The 17,500-nt window shown below is 36.7% G+C and overlaps 1 protein-coding gene across 13 annotated transcripts in view; it reads right to left on the minus strand.

Annotated features, from left to right (window-relative positions):
* Window positions 1-17,500, minus strand: part of FOXP2 (forkhead box P2) — a 445,070-nt gene that overhangs the window by 52,984 nt on the left and 374,586 nt on the right. For 8 of the 13 annotated variants that reach the window (XM_056339327.1, XM_056339328.1, XM_056339331.1 and 5 more), the window contains 5 exons: window positions 13,360-13,497; window positions 11,977-12,174; window positions 10,288-10,456; window positions 3,633-3,846; window positions 1,868-1,972 (listed from right to left, as the gene is read on the minus strand). In XM_056339327.1, the coding sequence (XP_056195302.1) occupies window positions 1,868-1,972; window positions 3,633-3,846; window positions 10,288-10,456; window positions 11,977-12,174; window positions 13,360-13,497 (824 nt within the window). Of the gene's footprint in view, window positions 1-1,867; window positions 1,973-3,632; window positions 3,847-10,287; window positions 10,457-11,976; window positions 12,175-12,324; window positions 12,376-13,359; window positions 13,498-17,500 lie in introns of all 13 variants that reach the window. The other 5 variants (XM_056339342.1, XM_056339333.1, XM_056339336.1 and 2 more) reach the window with 5 other exon arrangements.

A 17,500-nucleotide genomic window follows, 5' to 3' on the forward strand; every position in this document is an offset into this window, starting at 1 on the left:
GGTACTAAAGAATCTAATGCAAGGTTATGTATTGATTTCCATCTCAACACTAGTGTAAAAGGAAGGAATATTTCTATTTCATAAACAACCTCGCCTATTCAAAGGGCACAGGAGACAGAATTGAATGAGAAGAAGAAATAGTAAAATATTCTTGGGCATTTTTTGCTGGTGTATAGGACAAAAGCCATGACGCTGCTGTAAATGCTGACTGACTCTGCACTAGAATTATCAAGATGTTATATGTTGCTTTCACATTTTCCAGGGTTATTTGGTTCAGGAAAGCAAGATCATCTGTAAACCTAGCACTACACCACTTTAATCAAAATGGTTTTAGTGATCATGGATTATAACAACAGACCTGACATAATGGATGTGCAAAGTCTGCCCACAGAATTAGCATCACTATAGCCTAGATGGATAGATGTATTTAGAAAATGTAGTTTTTTCTTGAAATGGAGAATGCTGAAGTTAAATGAATTTATATTCTTAGTATTAATAATACTTAGAACACTGTTGGATTTGGGAGCTTTCCTTTTTCTTTAAATACAAACTTATGTAAATCAGGTTCTTTTAAATCCTATAGTGTTTTATCCAATAATGTAATTATTTTGACATTTCACTTAATGTACTTATAAACAAAAATTTATCAGAAGTGATACCTACCTAAGTTTTGCAAGTCAGTGTAAGTTACTTAATTTAAAAGTGAAAGACAGCATGAAAGATGGAGAAAGCATTGCAAATACTTTATGAAAAGTATTGCTATAATTCTATTTAAAAAGTTATTGTGATATTGAATATATATGGTCTGCTGTTAAGGTACTTCTGTTATATACCCTGTAGTCTACCATTTGTAAACACATCTTTTTGATGTTTCTGCCAACATCCTGGCAACAAAGCAGTGCCATTTCAAATGAGCTAATTAACTTAATTGTTGATGAAGCATGAAACAGTTCATTCACCCTGTTAGCTGCACCATGACAACATAAGAGTCTCAGCCCCTGAAGTTACTCATCTATATAAGCCTATCTGTAGCTTTCCATTAAGATCTATTGCATGCCAAAATGAGTACGTCTCTTCTAACAAAGACCAGTCCATAATGTACATAGGTAGAAAATCAGTGCTGTGGCTGAAAAATCAAACAAACACAGAAATACTAGAACTTACTTTAAAAAAAAAAAAAAAAAAAAGAGAGAGAGAGAAAAACATGCAGAAACCCATTTCAGTTTGAAGCTGCATACGAAAAGCAAAAGCTGTGTCGCTTATTTTCTAAATGCTCTGATTTAAACAATAGCCAGCAAAACCAGATGCTGAAAGCAAAAACTTCTGACGTCACTGTTCAGTCTTGAAAGGTGCAAACCCACCTGTTCACAGTGGGTTTTTTCTGTGTATCTTGTGCGTATACAAGAATAAAAGCAAAAATAAATTAGCAAGCAAGAGTTAAATGGTCACACTTATTCCTTTGTGTTTTTTTATTTACACTGTACAAATTAATTCCCACTATACATAAACTGTCAGAATTTAACCCTTATGTATGATGGATCCCTGCTTTCCTGGAGAATTTAAAATGAGCTTTTTCATACCCCTTCTCTCCAATATAAAATCTAAAGCATCTCTTCAAATTTTCTGAGGCTCCATTTCAGTAAAGGATAAATAAGAGGATTAAACACTGTGCTATTGAAAGGCCTGCAAAAGTGTTCAACATGAAAGAAAGGATAACAATTTGACCCTCTGCAGATAGCCTTGATTATCCAGTTGCTTGGAATACACAAAAAAATCTCTGACATAATTTACAGTAAAACTTTGTTTACCATCTTTCTCTTTCCCTCACCTTAAACGACATGGTACCAATGAATAAAAATCCACGTACTTTAAAAATTGTCCAAAATCTTCACAAACGCTTTCACAGCCAGGCCATTTGCAAACTCCATGACCATAGAGAGTATGGGAGGCCCCAGTCTCCTCATGTGACGAGCTGTAGCAAAAGAATAAGGCATCAGATTCATCTCAAAAGCCATAATCGTTGGAGGCTGCTAGCGCCTGTCAGGTTACGATCAGTGACAAACAGGTCAAAACAGGTCAATTTAGCTCAGAGCAGTCAGAAAAATTTAATCGTTCTATTGAATAGTTCAACTGCCAAGGCTAGATGATGTTCCAATTAGAGAAGAAATAGAGCCAAAGATGACTGTTAATAAAGGATGAAAAAATAAGATGACTGTATAATACCATATGCTAATTCTGCCATATGACCTTGGTGTAACATTTACCTATAAATAAAAAATATACTCTGAAGTGATCAATTCCAAGAAGAAATATTGAGGACGGACAGTCAGAATTTATGAATATTGTGAATGTTACTACAAAATATTTGAATATTTGAATTCTGCTTAAATGTATATAAAGAAAAGCAAATCTTTCTTTCATTAATAAATATTTTTGTTCACAAGTGTTGCTTCCATTAGCTACTTGGCTTCATAAAAAAATTCAGCTGTATTCAGCGTCTCCCTGACTCCTCAATAGATTCATTCACATAGTTACGAAAGAAATTCAGGGGATTGCCCCATGGAGGTGAGTGTCAGTGACACACCCTGCAGCAAAGAACCACTCTCTGAGATATAATCACAAAAGTAACACTAACTAAAATTATAAAGGTATTCAGAGAAGTACCATTTTTTAAATAATACAAAATAACAATATAAAAACGTTCTCACAGTCACATGAGAACCAGACAGACTTGAATTACAGTCTCCTATTATAAATATCAAAATAATTTAGTGGAATATTTATTTGAAAATACAATTATTTACAATTTAGCTTATGTAGATACAAATAAAATTTCATCTTATATTGAGATCATCTACATCTGACTACACTAATATATTTACTGAGAAGTGCTACAGACACTATGTACTCTTGTACACATCTAATCCATTACTTGAAAATAAGGAACAGTGAAGAATATCTGTCAGTGTGTCTGAAGAATTATTTTAACTTTATCCATGTGGTTGAATTCCACTGTGTTATCCTAACACCACTAAAAATTTGTATGAATTTGTAACTGCATTACTCTCGTGCATATATGAAGTAGTATTCAGTGGTTTTCTTCACAAGAGACAAACAATATGGGAACTGCTATAATATACCAATTTTTAGCGCACTATTTACATAGAATCTTTGCATTGAATTACAGCCTCGGCACTAAGATAGATGTACATTTTCAATGAAACCAGTGGTGTGATTCAACGGTAAGGGCCTGACTGCCAGATGTGTAATTCAGATATGAATGAAATTACGTGCCTACAAAAATGCCCACAACTCTGCGTTTATTCCTCTAAACCTGCACACTCTTCTAATTTATTTTTTTTCTGATTTTTTTTTTCCTAATTTTTACCAAAACTACCCTAAGTTCCTGTGTTATAAAACCACAGGCAGGTAACTGTCGTTGCATCTGCAAAATTAGATATCATTATTGAAAATCATGCCCCATTGATAAATAATTCTGAAAAATCAGGTCTCCATGATCTCTTCAGTAACCTTTATTAAGTGTTATTTTGTGACTGGAAGTAATGTGACATGATGTTAAACAATAGCTTTACGTCAAATGATAAGCATAGTTGAAATCTCATCAGAATTACCTGTCTCGCCTTGCATTTAGAACTGAAGACTGTCCATTCACTATGGAATGATGAGTTATTGGTGGTGATGCTTTGGAAGTGGTGGAGGAGGTAGTAGAGGAGGAATTGTTAGTAGTGAGGTCTAGCCCTCCATGTTTAATGCCATTGTCTTCCATACTGTGAACTCCAGTCACTTCTTTCCATAACTGCTGAATCTCAGCAGGACTTAAGCCAGCTATAAAATGAAAGAGAGCCCCACTAATATAGCAAAATAAAGAGTTTCATATAATGAGCTCAGTGTTATTAATGGATTAATGCCAACAATAAAGCTGATGCTGTTTTTCCAGCATAATCAACATGTAGTAAAACATAAATTCATTTTTCTTCTGTCAGAATCCAGGTAATCTGTCTGTCTTCTCTTGTGTTATAAACAGTCAATTAAAAATCACTAATTTTAATAATATTATACACCTTCTGAAAACGTTGCTCAAGGATTAAAGAGTGAAAGCTACAAATAACTTGCAACTACTTCTTGAAAAGTAAAATAAAACAACCCTAAATATACTTCCAGACAAGATTTTTATTATCTGCTTAATCAATTTCTTGACATGGAAACATAACTCAATGCATCCACAGTTAACTCAGGTCTTATAATTCCTCTTAATCAAACATGTAATGGGAAATAGAAAAACATGTTACACTAAGGATACAAACATTGATATTCTCTTTAAACACTTAACAAGAGCAGAGAGTGGGGGAAGAAGAACGGAGGGAGAAAAACCAGAAGACGAAAATGAAATCAATAAGATTATAATAGGTTTAGCATTTGAGCAGAATGCATCTGACTTTAATTAATGACACCCACATATTAATTAATCCCATTTAATATTTACAAAAATTGTTCTGTTTTAAAACCATGGCTTAAAGAGGCAAACCCAAAGCAACTGTTTGGAACAACAAAACCACTACAGTGCAGAGGTAGATACTGGTGACTACTGAAGCCTTCCAGTATCATTCAATGGCATCAGACAATTAGAAAGCTAACAAAACTGGCCCATTTACAATTCCCTCTACACAGATGACATTACATGTAGTGTAGACCATCAAACCCCTCCACTATTTTTTTTTGTCCAGCCCTACTGTGGAAAACAAAAAAAAAGTTTGTTTAGGAGAAAGGAGACCCTGTCTCACCAGTCTCCTGGGGTGGTAGGCAGCCATACAAAATTTAAAGAGCTTCTCGAACTTCTCTGCTATATGCACAGCAGTATTTTGGAGTCTAGCCACCAGATCTTTGCAGATAGAGCTGAAATTTGCTCTTTGCTCCATTTGTAGCCTGGAAACTTGTAGTTTACAGGATTCACTCTTGGCCATAAACAGCAATGTCTCGTAGAATGGACTCATACGTATGTGTTAGGACTGTCTGGCTCAAGTTGAGCGCTTTGCATGAAGTCATGGAAACTTGCATTACAATATGCTTCTGCCTGAAGTAAAGACTCCCAAACACAAGCAAGAGAAGAGCTGTGAGAATCCTTTTATCTTGCCACTGAACATACAGTTAAGATAGGAAATTCAGATTTTGAAAGATGAAGATTCCATCAGAAATATATACACCTTCTGTCACCGCCAGTCTAAGTCTGACATCTCTCTTTTGAAGAACACTGAATTAAATGCAGAAGAGAATGAGAAGCCCTGAACACTTCTTGTGAAAGATCTGGTTTCATATCCAGGTTTTTCAGCCTGCCATGGTTTAGGCCAGTGGTATCTTAAAATCTATTTCTGCCTTCTGTATCTGATCTCAACAAGTGAAATTAGGTAAGACATGCTCACAGTATCTAGATCTGCCAGAATGCAAAACATCCAAAATGCTCATGTTGTCTGAATTATTTTTTTTCTCTTTTTACTTTATAAGAAAGCTCAAATATATTGCCCTTCAAAATAGGATTAGGATTAAAATGTATCTATCAATTAAAACTTCTCATTGAGGACAGTTTTGTTTGGTAAACAAGATACATTAGAAAACCACAAAGATTGTTTTTCACTGTTTGGCAAATCCATTTATTAGATGATCTTTTACTTTGAAGACACAAGAACTCAGACTAGTAAAACAGACTTAACAAAAAACTATGAAAAACCACAGTAAGTTCCTTAATACTTCTGAATAGCTGTCTCACAAAGCTATTAAAAAATAGACTGGTAGTGATTTACAGAAATAATTTCTGGAGCTAGTGTGGAAACAAGTCGGTTGGAAGGTATTAATTTTTTTTTTCTTAATTATAAAAAGACCTAAATTTTCGACTACAGTATTGTGTCCCGATTCTCTACCTTTGATACCAACACCCACTGGCAAACTCAGTGGAAAAGAATTAGTTGGAATGTATGTCTTAAAACTGGAGTTCATATCATCTTTGCACAGAGAAAAGCTAGGTTTTAAGGAAGCAAGCAAAGAAGCCGGGCTCTAATTTACTGCATTAGAGATGGGTAATAGGAGTGATGTTAATACTGGTTGTAATTGTTTAATGAAGGTAAGTAATTACTGCCATGTTCATGAGGTATTGTCATGAACTGCAATATAACTTTTTTATATTGCAACACTGCAAATAACCCACTTTAGCCTAGTAAATAATGGTTTCCCACAAATGTAATCAGAAGTCAAAAAGAAAAGTAATGTATTCATTTAGGTGGCATGATATACACAATATTTTATTTACTTCAAAGTCTTCCCTTCCTCTTGCTGTTGAATAACATAAACTAATTTTGTAATGAAAAAAACCCTAAACATAAACCTCATATGTTTGGATAATCAGAGGGCAAACATATCGCTGTGTCCTGCAGTGAGAAAATTTTCATCAGAGGTCATCAAACTTTGGACCTTGGGGGAGCTGAGTAAGAGCCACCCCACAAGCTGGGCCAACGAAGGAAGGCTGGGGACAGCTGCAGCAGTGTCCCTTCCCATGGGCAGGGGTCTCCTGCCCCTCTGGCCAACTGCTGGGCAGCCCCTTTCTCTGCGTGAAGCTATGGATGGAGCTGTGTCTCCAGGCTGCCTAGCTCACCTGTATTTTTTTAAAATCAGAAAGAATTTTCTCTCTGGCCTCAGGCTGGTTAATTTTATCACTTCTTCAGAACACTCTGAAAGGCTGCCTTTTAGGATAAAAGGATTAAGGGCAGGCACTTAAAAAGTGTAAAGTTAATAAGCGGATTTGTAATTAATTGTGAATTATGGCAATTTTGTAGTTTCTGTGTCTAGAAAAGTCCAACTCCCATTTTACAAGAGACCTGTAAAATGGCTGACAGATTTTAGTCTGGATGTACAAGTAGGGTAAGTTTTAAAGTTTCATAGGTTGTGATAACCCTCAAAATACCCTCTCTACACTACATTGAAGGAGAAAGAACCAGGAAGGGGATCCACAGTGGGATAAAAATTAGGGACTATAACAAAAAGGGTGAGTACTGATTCACTATCCAGTTTACTAACACCAAGAATTTCAGGATCTTGAGGTTAGTTTTGTAAGTCTCTTCACCACAATCTACTCTATTTTTATGTTTGAATAAATACCTAATAAAACTACCACTTACAAAACCCATCTACGCATCTGCTTTTCATTTTCCTACATGGCCTCACCAAAACTTAGGGGTTTGGGGTTGGGTTGTTTGTTTTTTGTGGGTTTTGGGGTTTTTTTTTACTGTTGTCATTTACAGTGCTTTGTCTGTTATCAGCGTACCCTAGCATCAATGCAACATTACATGGAAAGAAACTCACAGCAAGCCACTGGCTTTGGATATGGCACAGTGAAGATCTTGTCATAAAATAAATTGCTAAAACACCTCTTCTACCTTATTTGCTATACCTGACCATCAAGAAAACATGGTAAACATTCCTGTTTTTTAAAGGCAGAAACTATATTTGAAGCACATACTGTTTATATACACAAACCTCACAGCTGTACTTAGAAGTTATCTTTTCATACGAACAAATGCAAAACCCATGCTCTCTTTGTCACTAATTATTTGTGGTTTACAGACTTTTTATGACCAGAACTTATAAAAATGAGTCTCCCTGTGTTCCTCTTACTGTTCCAGCCATCCATGTAACTCAGTAATCTAAATGGACACATATAAAAATATTTGTGTTACACATATGTAAATCCTTCTGTATAACCATATTATGCATCTTTCATCACAGCAGCAGGAGAAAAACATCCTTTTACTACATCCAGAGTGTACTACCTTAAATAAATTCTGAAGGTTTAATCTAATATTGCCACAGAAAATGTCTGTCATAAAATTTGCTAAATTTCATGAGAAAAAGGAAGTGTGATCCTCTTACTTTTATGCAAACAACAATGCAGGGACATCTATGTTGTATCTAGGAACACTACTTGGATTTGTAAATATTGGATGTACTTGGATGCATTTGGATGTGTAAATTTAAGATTTACAAGAAAGTGTCAACAGATCTGAAGCCTATTAGTCTTCATTACAGTATTATGAACTGGACTGGGTGCTGTACCTTCCTGTGAGAGACACAACGTGCTGTAAGAGAAGCCAACAGCAAGAACTCTAAGCCAGTCACAACTCTGCATTTAGTTCCGTCTTTGTTTCAGCATCTTGCTGGAAAGACTTTTCTTCTTACCCTCATCACTCTAACTTTACCTCATCCGGCAGAGAGTGAGTGGCCTTTCTGGAGATGCAGAGAGGTTTTCCAGGAGAAGCTGTCTTATGTTCCAAGTTTGCACACCTACATCAGGGCTATGAAAAATTGAGGTCCTATAAATTAATCTCTGTATCTAAAGGAACCCTACACACACAGCAGATATTAGGAGAGAAAAATGGAAGAATCAAATACTTGACTAGACTTGATTATACTTTAAAAATATCAAGGCAGAAGCAAACAAGATATTAATTTACTTAAAAAAGAACAATCCAGATATATTTTAATTGTAATATTTTGTATTTATTTCTTTATTATGAATCTCTTTTGTCATGACTTCAGTTACGCTTAATTGTTTGAGTAAAAGAAAGTTTGTAACAAGAACGATTTAACAGTTCTCCTAAAAAAGTATTTTAAAAGGTATTATTTTTTGTATGTTCTACTAGGAGTGGATGAGTGAGTGTTGCATTAAACTAATGAATATCAATGCAATTGGGTAGGAGTGCTGAGGGAAATCTGTGGGGATCGCTTAATGTGAGAGAAAACCTGAGGAATTCCTCTTGCAACAGATGGCACAAGAGGAGATTGCAGAAAGTAAAGCTGTTCAGAGGGAGGTTGCTTCTATTGCTTTTTTCCATTCTGGTCCAATGTGACTTTGTACAAAAGGAAACCAGCATTACCAGTCTCATGTGTCCAAATTAATGAATCAGCTTGCCTCCCCACTGCTTTCCTCAATTAAAAATATTTAGTGTGATAGCTTACTTGACACTTTTTTATTATTATTATTTTTATGACTTTAGATACACTCTTGTCATAGGTTTTCCACACAATACAATGCATGGAACATACACATTTATCTTTTATTTGGAATCTCTGCTTTCCAGGGCCTGAGGTTTTTAGTGGGCAAGCCTTTCTCATGCCTTTTTTCTTTTTTCTTTTTTTTCTTTTTTTTTTGGTCTACACTGTTGTCTATATACTGTGTACTCTGTTTTTGCTTATCTGATTTCTGAAGCTTTGATTTCATAATAGTTAGCTGGTGGAGAACCAGATACATGCATAAAGACCAATTAAAAGCAATGTCACCTGTCATGAACACAGCCTGAACAATGCTTATTGCAGGACTGGAGCATTAGAGATCAGAGTGTTCTGTAACTTTTATGACAGACACTTAGCTCACCTCTCTACGGTAACACAAACAGAAACACACCTTAGAGTTTACAGGCAGAGTCCTTAAGACGGGAAGTCTTTGGCCTTATCTTAAAATGTAATCAGCATTTACCCCCATGTTTATTTACTTTTCAAAAGTGTATGCCCTATTTTTTTTCAACCATGAAGGTATTTGTGCCAAGTAATAGAGTCTGAGCTTATTTTCAGCATTGAGGAATCTTTATCAAAGTGACAAAGGGAATTTTTTCCCCCCAAATGTCTTTACTGTTATTTGTCACTCATAATTCATTACTATTGGAATCACCACCTTCAAAACTTGTGTCATATGTAACACGCTTAATACAGAGGAATAGCGAAGAAAATGAATCCTAAGGTTTGTCCTTAAATTCATGTGATAAACTGAAGATTCAAAGTGCTTTTCAATGCCAAACACTTTCTTTCTTTAGAAATAAATAAAAAAAAGGAGTGTTGTAATGCCTTTAGTATCACTGTCTGATATATTTTACATCTGTTCTTTTACATTAAATAAAATGACAACATTTCCACTAAATCAGATGTCAGTAATTCCTCAGAGAAAAGCAATGATGCTTGAATTGTGTTGTTATTAGAAATTGTTTTCAGCACATAAGGCTAATAAACATGTATATTATATCCAAGAAAAAACACTCAAAAGCTGTTTTCTTCCATAAAAGTATACTTTAAAATTTATCAGCCTCAAGAAAGTTTGGTAATATGAGTAATAACGTTCTAACAATAAATTACGTTGAAGTGTCAGGAAACTGCTGAAATTCAGATGCAAATGGAACAGTTAAAAAATATTTGTGAATTAGAAACTACTCCAATCATATATTATGCAAATACCTTGTGGCAGAGACTGGACAGGAAGAGCAGACTGGCCAGGTGGGATGGAAATGAGTCCCTGACGCTGAAGGTTCAGCAGATGTTGCTGCTGCTGAAGTTGTTGCATCTGGAGGAGCTGCTGCTGGAAGACAAGCTGCTGGGCTGCCAACTGCTGCTGCTGCTGCTGCTGCTACAAAGAGAAAGGGCAAAATAAAAAAAAAAGCAAATGCAGCAAAAAGCAGAGTGTGTAGTCAAGTTTAGAAAGCCAAAAATGTAAAATCAACTTCTTTCCCTTTAATCTCAGTTATTAAATAATAATGCTATTTGTAGAACATTCAGGCAGTGAAAGCATTTGAAATTTTCTATTATATTCATTCAAGCTATTAGGTGTTAGGGAAAATGGCAAGATACACTTAATGACACACTAAAGAAAAGGGTCACGGGAAAGTATATAACAGCTGTTTCAAACAAACAAAACCCCCCAAAAACAACAACAAAAAAAGAAGCCCAGCTCATGGCAGATGATAACAAATTTATCTATGCTAAAAGTGTAACTCTTTACAGCAGCCTGTGATTCAAAGGCACTCTTGTTTTTCCAATTGACTAAGTTTGGTCTGCAGTGGCCCATGAACGTGGTCTCCAGTGATCTATTAGTAAACTGGGATGTAGCCTTCATTTCACTGGCCTGTTAGCTCTCTTTTCTTGTTGGAATATATTAAAAGCAGCATTGCATTCAAGGCAATGAAGTGCTCTATTATGGAGCAAAAGTATAAGTTCCAATTTTGTGAGACATTTCAAGACAAACTGGAGTCTGCAAAGACTCTGGAGGGTATGAGAAGGCAGTCACACTTCACAGAAAGACAAGCTGCTGTGGAAGACCTTTCCTTTCTAGTTTGGGGAAAAGAGAAACTTCTGATGCGCTCACTGGAAAACAGACTGCATAATGGAGCAAGTCATGTGGATTGCCCAGAGCCTCCGGAGAAATACGGGAGCAATTTCTATTCCGTAGTTGATGGCTGTCTGAAATTCTATTCACAAATCCAAACAGAAACAAAGCCTCAGGAGGTCACAACTGCTTCCTCGACGTTTGCATAATGGGCAGCTTGAAGACAATGTCTGGGATACCTGCTGATCAATTTAACTACTTCAACGTGTTTTGTTTGTATTATGTTTATATTTGATGCAGTTTGCTGACAAGTGCAAGCTAGGCCTGAGAAACCCGCTTGTCAGGTTGATTTATGAGCACATCAAACTGTAACTTTCTACTCGCCACTTCAAACCTTCAGTAGCAGTTCATTAATCAGGGGCCTGTGACTTTGAAATCTGTGCTCAATCGCTCTTTTTCAGCCATGGACTAAATTTGCATGCTCTCTGAGCTGTGCCACTGAGAAAAGTAAGGCTCCTTCCCCAACACAGATTGCCTGTGAATACAAGATAATCAGGACGGTGTCCACCACACGGCTTGTTCTTTGCACACTCAGATTCATTAGCGAACATTAGACGACAGCAGCACTAGACCGCTCAAATCCTATGTCTCAGGAAGGGGAGCAGGAGAATTATACCGGTGCTGCTATTAAGCCCAGTAAAAACATAAGAACAAATCTTTGATAGCTGCATCCTGGCTACAGGAAAAGATCTAAACTAGTCTTGTCTTTTCCAGGCTTCTGACAGCTCAGACTAGTGTGCATCAGCAAGGGTCTTAGCTCCTACCTCTTTTGCTTGCTTTCCTGGATGCTGTTGCTGCTGCTGTTGCTGCTGCTGCTGCTGCTGCTGCTGCTGTTGCTGCTGCTGCTGTTGTTGCTGTTGTTGCTGCTGCTGTTGTTGCTGTTGCTGCTGCTGTTGCTGCTGCTGCAAAAGCTGAAGATGTAACTGCTCTTGCTGTTTCTTGTAAAACTCTTGTAGTTGTTGCTGAATAAACCATTTTGACTTTAATAAATAAAGGCAAAAGTTTCAAGTATTATAAATCTCCTAAACTCTTCTAGATTGGCATATGGTAGCGTAGCCATTAAGAATCACCTCATAACAAAAAAGGTGATTTGAAGAGGCAGATCTACATACATTTTTTTCCAAGGCGGTTCTGAAATTTTCCAATGCAGATTCCAAAATATCCTAAACAGAAGGGTATAGAAAATCTGTATTCTAAAGGGAATGCAAGAGCCAAATTAACTCCTCAAATAACTATACCTAAGTTCCTCACATGTCCTATATAACAAATCAGAAGCTGTACTCATCCACTTGCAAGAAAGCTACAAGTCACTAAGGCCAAACTAAACTGTCTTTTTCTTAGGGGAAAAAAGTAATTAATGTGTCAATCTGTTTAGCGGGATGCTGGGTTCACAACTGAAGGTGAATTGCCTATAATGATTACGGTACTGGATATTAGAGTGTTTAAACATACAGTGATTGAGCTATGACTATGAGAAACAGACACATCATTTTCTGTATGACAATTAAGCACGCACCCAAAAATCCACGCTGTGTTACACTGAGGTATTGATCACTGACACTATCTTTACTGTATGAATAACAAGTTCATGGGTTCTTCACTTAACTGCCAGATTTTGTGCTAAGCAAACAGCAACCTCCTTCTTTTCAGCCTTAATCTGAGACAAATTTTGTGGTTGTGAAAAAACAAAACCAAAACAAAACAAAAAAACTTTTTCCCATGGCGAAACAAGCTGTTAAGTTCAAATTTCATAACCGCATGCCATTTATGTGACTAAAGGGAGCAATACAGTGTTATGAATTTTAAAGCAACAATTACCTACAACTCTATTTGCACTTCCTTTGGCAAGTCGACAATTAAAATGTGCCTAAGCACTTGAAAATTTAAATATCAATTTGTTTGGTATTTGTAATGCATCTGCCACTGCTGCTGCTGCTGTTTTTAATATAATATTTAGTGTTTCAAAATCGAAATTTCACACTTCTGCAATTAAAACGAGAACTTTAAAGACTGAGAAGTTTAACACTTATTTTCACTCTTTCTGGTGTAAAAAGCAGTGAAATATTACAAAATAAGACCCATAAAATCCGGCTGACACTTGTGTGAATGCCCTGCGCTAATGGTCCAAAGCAGGTAACCCACATTACCTGCTGCAACATAACTGCTTGCTGCTGCTGGAGAAGTGCTTGAAGCTGCTGCGGAGACAACACTTGCTGCTGGAGAATCTGCTGCATTTGCTGAGGGGTGATCACCTGGGGAGTCATCATGGCCACTGACACAGGCACCTGCACAGGGAAAGAAAGATATCATCATCAAACACATTTTAGTTCGCCTGCACCACAGCTGTACATCTTTTTTATTTTGTACCAAAGATGGACCATAATTTTTTACATAATATTTATCACTGCAAAGTTCCAGTTTCAGTCAGAATCTGTTATTTTAAGACCACAGTACTGTGGCGCTCTATTTCCAGAGGCATCAGATTCGATCAGACTCAAGCTTTATGTTTCGCATCTCTTAGGTATTCCTGCAAGAAATTTAAGCATTGGCTAGTAAAAATGTGTATTTAAAAATAAATGATCACATGGCAGGGCTTTCAATACTTCATAATCAATCAACTTATCAAGTGTCATAATGTTACGAATAGAAAAATCTATTGAGACGGTTTCAAAAGATATGATTAAAACAGACAGCAAAATAAGTATCTGAAAGCAGTAAATGTTTTACACAATAAAGACACTTAGCCTAGAAAAATATTTGCGCAATACATCAGTATAAGAAAACCTTTCTTGCTTGGCTAGTCTTTTAAGATGTCTGATTTATACAGGAACAAAAATGCCAGGGGCACACTGGGGTATGGAGCAAGGGCTGCCACCTCAGTCACCCAGTCTCTGCAGAGAGAAACGTTTTCTCAGTCATGCCTAACCAAAAACTAGAGGTTGAGAAACCTTGTCATAAGATTATTAGCTTGTCCACTAAACTCTAAAAATGCACTTTGTAGGTGCTCTTTTGGCCACGGCTTTATTTTCTCTTTGCTACACACTGAGATGAAGTGCCTAAATATGCAGGAACACCCACCTACACACCTGCTCTCAGGGGTATGTGCGAGTGGGAAAGACATAGCAGGTATGTATGTTGTACATGCAAGAGGGGAAAGTCCCATGGAAAAGCCCGAGATATGTGCTGAGCTGCTGCGGCAGACACAGTGAAACCATCGCTTGAGCTAACCAGGACACGATCAAACAGCTGTCAGCTGGCCAAGTTTGCCACCCATGAAAAAGCAGCCACTCGCTTGTCTAGCAAAGTCCACATGTTTTTTCTGTGTGTTACAGCAAGCTGGCATATAAATACTGCTTTGTGAGGCGTCTGTAGGACATTCCAGTCTTCTGTAAATCAGCAAAAATAATATTATTATTAATAAAATAAATCATGGAGAAATCTTAAGAAGAAAAACTTTCCTAATATTTCTATTACTTGAATCTATGCTGAAAGACTTTGTATAAATGTAACTCTTAGAGGAAAAAAGTCTGCTGACGTTTACTTTTAGAAGAAATTACTTCAGCTGGTATTATACCGAATACCACTTTTCACACAATTCATCACAGCATAAATTAGTCTTAAAATATTGACTAATTAAGAGTCTGAAAGTAAAAGAACCCGCCATTACCAAAAGGTCTGATAATCTTTTGCAAAACAACGAATTAATTTTAAGTATAGAAATTCTGATGGTTATACTCTACAATACAAATGGAAAAGACAAACCAGGTTTCCACTCAGAATCAGACAGCTGTGGGAAGGGATTTAATCTCAGCTATCACCGGACTCCTTCTATAGTCGACAGAATAAGCAAATCTGAGAAAGTCTGTCTGATCTAGCTGAGGCATCTATTTTAGCATGGGACTAATGGCTCTTTGAATGTGCCGGTCTCTATTGAGTGTAGACTCACTTTGGGTAGATACCAAACTTTCAGATGGTTAATGCTAGTTGTCCCACTTGGTGACCCCTAGAAGTTTGGTACTATTGGAAACACCACATCTCTATGCAATAACATTTTATTCTAAGTCTATCTGTTCCTAAGGGCAGGAGAAACAAGTTTTTATAATTTTAGGGTGCATGAGCCCAGTAAAATTCAGTCGAGTCAGTGTTTAATTCCCTCAAGTCAGTAAGAATTTCCTCTGTTTGTGCACGATCCGAACTTGCCTTCTTGTAACAATTTTGCTTCAGTGATGCTATTCGATGACCACGTCACACAGATATGAGGAATCATTACCTTTAACCTTTTAACCCTGCAAGAATTTTCCTAACACATGCTTACTACTTTAATTTACAGCAAATGATGACAGTGTTGCATACTTGTTACTCCTCTTACCTTTACTTCCCTCTACCTTCCCCAGCTTGAGTATTTTCAAACACACAAGTAACAAATCTGATCTAAACAGAGTGAAAATCAACTTGACTTTGTAAGGGGCACTGATTTATTCATGCTCTATGCTAAAGAATCTATCCAGTAAGATGTGCAGTAAGACTCGTGCTGCCGCAGGAGTCCTCTGTTCCTCAATCTGAAATATAGATTCCCTTCCACCAGGCGTATTTCTGCTACCTTCTGTAGTATCTGCTCTGAATCTCCCTGACTGTGTAGTTGCTCTTACATTTGGAGACACCTGCTTTGCGATATGCTCAAAGAGCTTTTCTCTCCACATTTTTTCCCCCTTATTTCAACAATCACTTTCAACTGTATAAGCTGAAGTAGAGAACCTAACAGAGCTGTTTATCAGGATGATGGAGAAAACCATGAAAAAAAATGGTGGTCTAGATCAGGAGTAAAAAATCATGTTTATATAGGTAATATTGCATTTAGCAGAATTTTATGTGAGGATCCATATGTGTATATCATACCTGATACGTATCTTCTTTCCCATAGATAAAAAGACAAAGCATTTTGAAAACTGCTTGAATTTTACATTAGCAAAACATATTAAGCGAAGAGATTTCTCTAATTGTAATCAGATAATATAAATTGGTACATTTCACAGCCTTCAGTGATATACCAGACTGCACTTTATTTCTTACTGGTATAGTGTTACTGTGCTATCTGGGTTGGAAGACTATCAGAAACCTGCTATTTTATGGCCAATTATGTGCATTAGGTATATTTCTTGGGTTTAGTGTCCGCATTTGTCAAGATTTCTGATCTGATATTACAAAAATGTAGCAAAGAGGCAAACTGACTCTTTTTCATAGAAATCTCTCAATGAATCTGAAGTCAGCTTGGGTAGAGGACAGTAGAGGGACCCAATGAAAAGATGCCAAGTAAATGATGTGGTTCATTTGAGTGGGCCACAAACTCCCAAGGAATCCTTGGTCAGACCTCTCACGAAAAACTGAGGAGCCAAAGGGAAACGTGACTCATGACTGCAATCCATTCGTTACAAGGCATCCTCCAAGAAACTGAACTCCTAACTCTGCCATGGAGATGACTGGGTACAGCAACCCTGCAAAACACAATGGGCTGGACAGCTTCTGAAGGACATGCTAATTTGTCAGCTTCGTGATGGACCCTGATGGAAGCTTCATGCTTTGAAGAGTTTCTCATGTTTCTACTGCAGGCTGTCCCCAATTTCTTTGGATTAGCTTACAAGTCCCACTAAATAAAACTATAGATAAGTAAACAAATAACTTTTTAACAGATCTAAATAGCATTTTGGGCAAAAACAACTGTAAACTGCTTTACTACTACATGTAAATGTAGTGATGAAAGAAGAGCTACTGTGCAGAGTGAAAACATTGATAGCGGAAATATCAATATTTCCAGATGAACATAGCTGCAGAAATGAAGACAGAACTTCTTTGAAGACTAACAAATCTGGTTTTTACCCAGATCAATTTAATAGAGAAATGGTGGAAGCTGGGCTTGTATATTTAACAACACTCTTCTATTACACATGAAAAATTCATCTTTACCTGTAAAGAAGCTTTCCAGGCCAACACTCATCTATTGTTCCGATGAACTAACTGATAACAGGAATCACACAAATTGTATTTTTTTCATGTTACCTACAAAAATCGTATTCCTGATGGCACAAATGGAAGGCAGCATATGTAACCTTGCACCTTCAGCAAGCTTTTGCGTTTTATAGAAGCCTTGAAAAACCACACACATATTTTCAAGAAATGTTGACCAATACGACTTGGACTAAAACCAAATAAAATCAAAGGAGACACACTATTTTTATTCCTAGTTCCTTTTGAAAGTCAGGTATTGATAATGAAAATTACATGCAAAACTTG

Source organism: Falco biarmicus, chromosome 5, assembly GCF_023638135.1.
Source record: "Falco biarmicus isolate bFalBia1 chromosome 5, bFalBia1.pri, whole genome shotgun sequence".
NCBI classification, from domain to species: domain Eukaryota; kingdom Metazoa; phylum Chordata; class Aves; order Falconiformes; family Falconidae; genus Falco; species Falco biarmicus.